Source organism: Dromaius novaehollandiae, chromosome 8, assembly GCF_036370855.1.
Source record: "Dromaius novaehollandiae isolate bDroNov1 chromosome 8, bDroNov1.hap1, whole genome shotgun sequence".
Classification (NCBI taxonomy): domain Eukaryota; kingdom Metazoa; phylum Chordata; class Aves; order Casuariiformes; family Dromaiidae; genus Dromaius; species Dromaius novaehollandiae.
This window is the reverse complement of record NC_088105.1, coordinates 22,524,903-22,534,034: the sequence shown is the minus strand read 5'-3', so window position 1 is coordinate 22,534,034 and position 9,132 is coordinate 22,524,903. Positions and strand designations below refer to the sequence as shown.

Genomic DNA, 9,132 nt, shown 5'->3' with positions numbered 1-9,132 from the left:
TATGGTAAAAGAAGACTAAAGCTGGTTACTGAAGTTTCATAATCTTTTGTACAGTACAAAGCAAAAATGTTCTTGCATCAAATAAAAAAAAATCTATATCAACTGAAGAAAAAAACCTAACAAAGCAAAAAACATGACCCAGATTTTATTTTTGTGCAGCACATCCTATCACTGAGAAGATATCTTAAAAATGATGAGGTCTGGTAGATAACTGAAGCAATACATCATTATGAGTTTGTTTTCAATATTGTCATTCTTCACTAGTTTAACTGTGAACCAGAGAAAGAGCTAAATGTCAAATGATTTCCCACTGAATATAGTGTGAAGTACAAGCAGGCTGAAATTCTTCTTTGGAGCACACAGAAAGCACGTACCCTATTCAAACTTTACACCCACTTGAGGTCCAGGTCACAGGAAAGGAGAAAAAACTGATTTTGTTTGGTGACAAGGATATCTTTCTAGGCCTCCAAGAGACAACAAAACTTTGGGCCAGTTTGAACATGCTCTTTCCTCTAATCCCCATTTTGACGTTCTTGCTTCTATCTGTGAAATAGATAAGTGAGTATGAGATCATCTTCATAAATATTTTTTAAACAAATTTCTTGCTGGATCTGAGATCTGAGTCAACTCTTCCCATTCTTGCTGAGAAAACTGTTTGCATTGGCAGCTTGGCATGATAATGAAGGAGTTTCCCAGTGCTAGCCCCTTTAGCCAGCACTAATGTTCTGACCTTGGTAGTCCTATACTCGCTCAGGATGGCAGGAATCCACTTCTGAGCTGGGCAATATGCTCTGCCTTCGGATTGGTCTTTTGACTGGTAGTGATTGACTTAGAGTCTACCAGCTTAAAAGGGCCAGATATAGAAGTGTCTTTAATGGTTTTTGTGTGTCTATAAGGAGGAATAAGACCTATCTTCTTGTATCTTATGATGAACCTTGTGTTAGAAGAGGATTTTGTTCTAGAGCAAGCACCTGCCTTTCCTTTGACACTTTCAGCAAGTATTGCACATAGTTCTCCTTGTAGAGCAGTAGACGTTTGCTGTTGCTAAGGAGTTGTGAGCACAGTGCTCAGAAAGGTATAAAAATCATTATAATACTGAGCATGGGAGCCTTTATTTTACCCTTGTACTGCTCTGGTATGGCACATCCTTGCACTGTGCACACTCTTGATGCTAGCAGCTGTAGGAACAGTCTATGCAACTGCCTGTTGGGGCAAAGCAGGGGACACCTTTGCTTCTCGGCTGGCTCCAGCTGCACGGGGATGCAAAGGAATTTCCTCATCCTCCATCTGCTGTTTAGCAAAGTTGACAAAAACCTGTATGAGGAGAGCAGACAGATGTCACCATCTCATTGACTGAGATGAGTTAGTTGAATGGCTCTGTAAGTTTGCAACTTCTTGGCCTCTCTGCAGGGAAGAGGCAGAAAGGGGAGTCCAGATGCATCTACAGAACCAGAACCCTGAGCATTGGTAGGGATCATTAGCTTCTTCTTTATTTTGATAAACTTTGTTGCAACCTTTTTCCCTCCTTTCGATGCACTTGCTTGCAACTAGAATCTGATTTTTTTCAGCAGGAGATGGGTTCAGCAAAGCTTGCATGGCTTGAACAACATGAGCGAGTTTGGTCATGATGGGGAGGGGAGACGGAGTTTCTTTCTAGGAAGCTGTAAGGCAGCCTGGATGTCTCACTAGCATCCCCACAGAAGATAGCTTTGTATATGCAGACCCTAAGCTACTCTGAAAAGCAGGCAGATGGGGCTAATGCCCTCTAGAGTCTGTGTACTGCCCATAGTCCCAGTGGACTTTCCAGGCTTTTTGTGTCTAATTGCTCCTGTATAAAAATGCATGACAGAGATGTATAAACATTTAATTGGGTACCACAGAATCTCTGACACAACACTGTCAAAACCCCTTATTTAAAATAAATGGAAAGAAGCACTAGGTTGTTCCCAGCTCAGCAAGCCTCATTCTGAATAACTGACCTTGCTCAGACTGCTGCTCCTAATAGAATGGGTTGGGTGAACTCTGGAATCTGGGAAATGCTGTCTCACCAGCTTTCAGATGGCACCTATTTACTCAGATAATTAGTTACGGATTTCATATCTGATCCTCCCTCCTTCATGAGGAGTCTGGGAGTTTTGCCTGAGAAAGAGGTGCAAGAATAATTCCCTACACTGAACAGTATGGTCCTTCAGGTATTTGGAAACGTCCCCATTGCATTGCCCAGTTCCTGCCAGATAGGCTTTCTCAGGGATGCTTTAATTTTTACTCACCTGATCTAAAGTTGTTTGAGAGATAGAGTATTCTTCAATATGCAAGTTTTCCTTATTGGAGATTATTAACCGAAAGATCTTAGCCAGAGAGGAGGAGCAAATCTGATACTGTAGCATGTTGTAGTGTTTCTCTCTCTGTAAACTCCCTGGGAAGTTTATGCGTATGAACTGCTCGGCAGGAGTCGGATCTGGAGGCAGCCCAGACTTTGGAGCTTTGATTTTCAGAGTGACAATGTAGCCATCTCCAAACCTGGGAAGCAAATGTGGGTTTGGGAGTTGGGTGAAGACATGGTCTCGTTATTCAGGGAAGGAAGTTAATTTTCAGCAGCTATGAAAACATTGACAATATCTGAAAGACAGTGCCTAAGGTTAAGCTCTGTAGGAATTTAATGAGTCTGTATTTGCCCTGCAGAAGTGATCTGTGGCATAAAAGAGTGGAAATGAGGTCTGCTCAAGTGGTCCAGTATATCACAGAGTTGCATGTAGAAATGGGTGTGTTTAAACGACAGCTCTTGGGTTAGTACTTCAAAAAGGATGGCTGTATATGTCAGATGTGCTGAGTGTCTCCATAAACCTCTACCATTCTGGAATAAAAAAAATCTGCTTACTTGTATTTGAGCTGCTGAATTGTGCCCAGGCATTTGAAGGTTCCTTTTACCATGATGGCTAAACGAGTACAGAGAGCTTCACATTCTTCCATACTTTCAAAATAGAGAACAGATATTTGAGATAAAACTCAACTTCAGCTGCTCTGGGATTCAGTAAATTGCCTGAATTCCGACTCTTTTTACCTGTGCGAGGTTAGAACCACAGCTCGTCCATCTCTGAGCACGCTGACAATAGAGTCCCATAGGAGGCGCCGGGACTGAGGGTCCATTCCAGTAGTTGGTTCATCCTGGAAGGAAAATGTTAGGACAGCCAGAGTCAAAGAAGCAGATAAGGAAAAGCAAATCCATTTAGAGTTGATTCTCTGTGTATTTTGGCCTAAGTGTGTAACTGCTTCCCTACCGAAATCTTTGCCTTGAGAAAACACGTGTGCCTTGAGAAATAATGGGTATTAATAAACTTCTGGTACAAGCAGTCTTTAACAATAAGGAAACAAATTTAAGAAATCACAGGTAAGAATAAAATGCTGTCTGTGTAGGACACAGCTACAGGGAAGAGAATGCGGTGACCATTATGACAAAGGCAGTGCACAGACTGGGATCTTAGCTACCAAAATTGTAAGCATTTGTGATACCTCATTATCAAAACATCTAGGATTCAAAACAAAAAAGAAATGGTAGCAGTTACATCAAATTATATCGAGTCTGGCTTTAAAAATAACCTTACTTCTTACATAAACATATAGGACGCATTTCTCCACCCAAGAAGCTAGTGAAGCCACCCTGATTTATACCAGCTGAGGATCTGGTCCTGTGTAAATCAGTCAACCCAGTCAGTAGTTAAAAAAAAAAAAAAAAAAATTGGGAGAAAAAATTTGTCATTCAACATTTATTCTTGAAAAATGATGAGAAAACATTTCATCTGTCTGTTTACTATGTACAGATAATACACGTAAAGGCACCTGAAATTGCACAAGTAACCATTTTATCAAAAAGTTATTAAAATGTTCTTTTTTAGCCTATAAAGTGCTACAGTATAATCTAAACAGATGATTTTTGAAGTAATTGCATTTAGAATTACCATTGAACTATGCAACTATCAGGTTTTACTCAGTAAGAACTAGATTTCAGTATTTGTATAGTTTAGTCTAAATTTCTATAGTTTATTACAGAGATATTAAAGGTCGCAAAAGGGCAGCTATCCTTCTGACAAACATTTATTCTGCTGGATAAATCAGCAAGGTATATATGTCAAAAGATCATCTCTTACATGAGTGGTTATAATTTGAGAAGAAAAGGCACACTGAAACCAACATACATTTAAAATCAGATTTGTTTCTATTATAGATTTTATCTCAAGTCATTCTTTGTTGAAGATCTTTCTTTCATAATCATTTAGGGCCCATTCAAAACATAACTATGTCTATCAGTCTCCAAAATTAAAGAACTCAAAATTACATTGAAGTAGATGTGAGTTGAGGGCAGAAAGCAGCTTGCAAGGACTGTCATTAAATATACTTGTACCTCTTACAGGATACATTTTAATGAAGTGTCATATTGCACTATCACAGAGCTATGTTGCTATGCACTTACTAGCAGGACTAGTGGTGGGCAGCCTATAAGTGCAATGGCAGCGGAGAGCTTGCGCTTGTTGCCCCCACTGTAGGTACCAGCCAGCTGGTCTGCATACGTAGGAAGTCCCAGCTTCTGGATGCCCCACTCAGCAACCTATGAGAGAGACAGTCTTTTTCACACGACAGCTAATCATTAGCAGACTGGATTGCTGACACATCCCTCTTCTGTCAGAGACATGGCAAACCTGGGTTTTAGCACATTCGTTTTAGAATTGGAGCAGGGAGGGGTCCAAAAATTCTGTGGTAATGAGGGGAATTCTAATTCCTTGAGGTAAAGCCATAACCCAGCCCCAGATATAGATTTCCTAACTGCAAGAATGTACACTGTCATCTTCTAGAATCTTCTTCACATTTTCTTTCTCATACATAAGCAACTTGAAAGCTGAAAATGAAACAGCAACCAGCATGGTAGCAGCTGCATTTTTAGCCTTCCACAGTTAGTCCCACAATTTTGCAGGTATCACTCATGCCAAAGAACCTGGATTTGATAGTGCAATCTTGTATTTATCCATCCAACATGACAGAAACCACTCCCAGGACTTCAAAACAGAAAAGGCAAGCCCACTTTGGAAATTCTGGCCTAGGCATGAAATGAACCCAGTTAATCACCACAAATACTCAGTGTCATTATGAAGAAGTCAAAAACAAGACTGTTTTACCCTCTTGATTTCCTCTGCTGGAACCCCCCGCAAGCGTGCATATAGGTAGAGATGTTCCCGTCCTGTGAGCAGGTCATCAATGGCATCAAACTGAGGGCAGTACCCCATGTTTTGATGGACATTAGAGATGTGGGTCAATATACTGGAGAATCAAAGAAAAGAATCTCATATCTATAACACTAGCTTTAAGACAGATAAACAGTTCAAATAAAATCTCTTTTCTGGAGCAACAGCTCTTGTAATAGGAAAATGAATTCTTCCTTACACAAGGGCCTACTAAAATATCCACCTGCACAGTATAACAAAGAATATACTCTCATTCAAGTCAGCTGAGTCTTGGTAAAAGTAGAAACCCATTTTTCCTCACCTATTTTCCTGTTTAAGTATAGGCCAACTTGAAGAGTTCTTTGAACAGCTACTCAGCAGAAATTATTCTTTGCAAATGGTGCTTATTTCTAGATGAAAAAAATTTCTAGAAGAAAATTTCTAGATGAAAAAAGCAATTTCATCTCAGAGTGTGGTCACTGGGAGCAGACAGGCAAGACAAAAGGCTAACATTGTTTGCTGGTAGTAGCAGTGGAAGAAGAGATAAGTACAAATAAAAAGATATTGTTCAAATCACAGCAATAGACAAAGAGTCAGACCCCAACCACAGCTAAGAAACCAAGACATACAACCTGAAACTAAACCAACACAAATAAATACCATATCACAAAAGTATTCACTTATGTATTATGCCAGCACTGTGTAGACAAAGTGGCTAGAAACAGAGATAAGTCCCAAAGCTCAGATGAAAGTACTCCAGGATGGGATATATTACGTTTGGGAGCTGTTGGCAATCTCCTCGTACAGTTACGAGATCAGATTTGATTGCCTTGTCCCACCTTTAGCATTACTATAACTTACAAATTTTTCAATACAAACAGTGTTAAAAGTGTGAAGTACCAGTGTGTGTTAGTTGTGGTATCTCTCTGTGACATAAAACTGAAAAGGAAATGCTGAAAGTCACTGAGACTATGATCTGGGCACTCCTACCCTGGTAAATGGGTTGTCAGTTTTTTTAAGGCACTTACCTGTTGCCAGCCACTACAGCATCTCCAGATGTCACATCAGTATCCCCAGTGAGCATTTTGAATGTTGTTGTTTTGCCAGCACCATTCACTCCCAGAAGACCAAAGCACTAAGTTATAAAATTGATTACATTCTTCAGTATTTCCAACTTGCAAATCAACAGGGGCATGAAATCTGATTTGATCCATGGAACGTATTCTAGTGCCACTGAACAACCTACCTCTCCAGGACGGATGCCAACACAGAGTCTGTCCACTGCTGGCTTACTCCTACCTGCATAAATCTAAAATGACAGAAAAAAGGAAAAATCTTACTTCAAGACATCCGCAGCAGAGAAAATCCTCTGAATTGTTTCGTTTAATGCAATTGGCATGAGGCAAATTCAGAATCAAGGCAAGAATAAAAGATAGCTAATAAAATTTTAGAAGAAAGAGTAAGCATTCCACAGAGCCAAACATTTACCTACAGCATATACATTTGTAATGATCCCTAAAAATGCCAACTTTTCTTTGTCCGGCCTTTTACTTTATATCTTTAACACTAGGAGACAGACCTTACATTTCAGTGGGACAAAATATTTCTGATACATCAAAGTGGAATAATACAGCAAGCTGGTCCAAAGAATAATACTCCAGTTCTCTGTTCATGAGATCCCAGCAATGTGTGAGATCTTTGGATTTTTGTAGCTTAGACTTGCATGCATTCTGAAAGCGTCTATCAGATGCCTTCAGTTTCTGGAAAGATTAGTAAGCAATAACTACAGTCCTCAGTGGGAAGGCAACTGAATGGTTAGCTCGAGATTAAAACTCATTTATGGAAAAACCATGTTGCAGAAAAAAGTACCAGCAGTAGAAATGGACACTCAATAGATAACAGTCAGGTTGGATGATGTGAGGTTAAAAAAAAAAAAAGTTTTAGCAAGGGAGTGAGCAAGAAGGGTTGCACTGTCCTTGCTGTGCTTTCTTGTGGTTTGATTTTTAACCAAAGGAAATGGCCAAATAAGAAACCAAACTCTGACTTTTTAAAAATTTGTTATTTTCCAAGGCACAAGGATGATTTTGAAAAAATACAATATGCATCTGCATCTCAAGTGCATTCTAAAAGCAGCAAGTTATTTATTTCATCTTTCTCAAAATAGTACCTTGGTCAGTTCTTGCAATTGTAAGATATCTGTTTTATTCCCTCCATTCATAATTCTTTTTCTTTCTTCTGCAACATCCTCATCTTCACCAATAATAGGTGAATTAGTAGTCTCAGCAAACCTGGAAAAAAACAAGCGGCTGACTGCAGAAACAATGAGTTGCCCTGAGTGCAGTTACAATAGCAGAGTGCGAAACAACAGTTACTCAATTCCAAAAATGTGACTGGTGGAAGCAGTGGGACTGAAATGTCACAATGTGACATTGGCTTGAGCACTCCTGCACTTGAGAGAATCCCTGACTTTTGAAAGTTAAGCTCTAAGTAGTAAAAAGTGAGGAAATCACTATTCAAGCGAATGTGCCTGCTCAGCCACAGCTTTGGCTATTTGGCAGCTCTTCAGTAACTAGTGAATTGATACCCTTTTACAAATCTTTTGAGAAGACTTCCCTGTAATACCATATGTTCAGAATAGTATCAATTAATACCCCTGCTGGCAATCTCCAGCAGGAGTAAATGACCCACTCACACCTGGAAGGCAGTTTCTTTCAAGATGGGCACATTTGTAAAGCAAAGAGGGGACGCTTGCATGGTGCCCAGGCTGCAACTCCTGTGCCTGGAACTTCAGTCTTAGGATGTCAAGATAGTACCTCATGCCAGCACTTAGAACACTCCAAACTTTCCAAGTGATTTTGTAATCTCACTATTACAATTTCTTGATCCAAAAAGTTTACATTAAAGTTTTAATTCAAGAAAACTAATTTCTTTAAGAAGTTATGCAAACATAAGCTTCAATACTGTTAAAACAATGAAGAGAGAGACTTAAGCACGTTTCAATGTTTTCTTGAACCAGGATATCAGTGAATTAAGATGAAATCAGATAAGTAAACAGGATGAAGCTATTAAAGCCACAAATGCAGAGAAAAAGAAAGAAAAAAGAAAGCAAGAGAGACAGACACAATAACAAAGACACACATCCTGCTAATAAAGAAACATTAATACAAGCTTTTAGAGATACCATCCTGTGGAGAACAAATGGTGCTCCATAAGCAGATTCAGAATGAAGTATGCAATCCCTTGAACAGCCATGGCAACCAGGTTCTTTCCAACAAAGTCCCACTGAAATGGATTGGAGATATGCTCCTCACCTTTGGAGAGAAAGCACCAGGAAGCAAGGTGAAATACTACTGAAATAAAACACTACTCCTCAGAACAAAAGATACAAGCATAACGGTTTAGGATGAAAAATCTGTACTTTATTTGATCATGTACTTTCATTTGATCAGGCAATGTCTGCCATTTTCCAGTAAAGATTCTTAAGAAAATATAACAGAAGCTCTGCTTAGCTCCTCAGGTGTTGTTGCATGGGAGCAAAAATGAGTATTAGCTGTCTTAATAAGCAATTATTTGTAGATCATACCAAGAAATTTGCATGGATTATGCAGAAGACATACCTCTTCTGAATAAAAAAAAGAAGAGTTTTTCTGTATCGTCACTCTTTAATAAGAAGTTGTCTGATATCAAAGACAGCCACATCCACATCCCAAGAGGATGCATTTGAAGAGCAGCCACTTTAAACATTAACATGAGGGCTGTCAAAGTATTCAAATGAAACGAAATGAAATAATATATCCCAGCTGTGATGATCAAAGGACTTTAGGACAAGTGATGAACACAGACCAGAGTCTGGCACTGAACAAATGGTTTCTTTTCCAGTACAGAATACCGGTCAGGCCCTGGAGCTCTGGCAGTTGTA

The 9,132-nt window shown here is 39.4% G+C and overlaps 1 protein-coding gene across 1 annotated transcript in view; it reads right to left on the bottom strand.

Annotated features, from left to right (window-relative positions):
- Positions 1 to 118: 118 nt before the first annotated feature.
- The window catches only part of ABCA4 (ATP binding cassette subfamily A member 4), a 72,800-nt gene continuing 63,786 nt past the window's right edge, over positions 119 to 9,132 (bottom strand). The window contains exons 40-49 of the mRNA XM_064515893.1: positions 8,395 to 8,524; positions 7,381 to 7,501; positions 6,460 to 6,522; positions 6,242 to 6,348; positions 5,169 to 5,310; positions 4,469 to 4,603; positions 3,062 to 3,165; positions 2,879 to 2,971; positions 2,271 to 2,520; positions 119 to 1,314 (exon numbers count right to left, since the gene is read on the bottom strand). Of these exons, the coding sequence (XP_064371963.1) occupies positions 1,192 to 1,314; positions 2,271 to 2,520; positions 2,879 to 2,971; positions 3,062 to 3,165; positions 4,469 to 4,603; positions 5,169 to 5,310; positions 6,242 to 6,348; positions 6,460 to 6,522; positions 7,381 to 7,501; positions 8,395 to 8,524 (1,268 nt within the window). The 3' untranslated portion in view covers positions 119 to 1,191. The remainder of the gene's footprint in view (positions 1,315 to 2,270; positions 2,521 to 2,878; positions 2,972 to 3,061; positions 3,166 to 4,468; positions 4,604 to 5,168; positions 5,311 to 6,241; positions 6,349 to 6,459; positions 6,523 to 7,380; positions 7,502 to 8,394; positions 8,525 to 9,132) is intronic.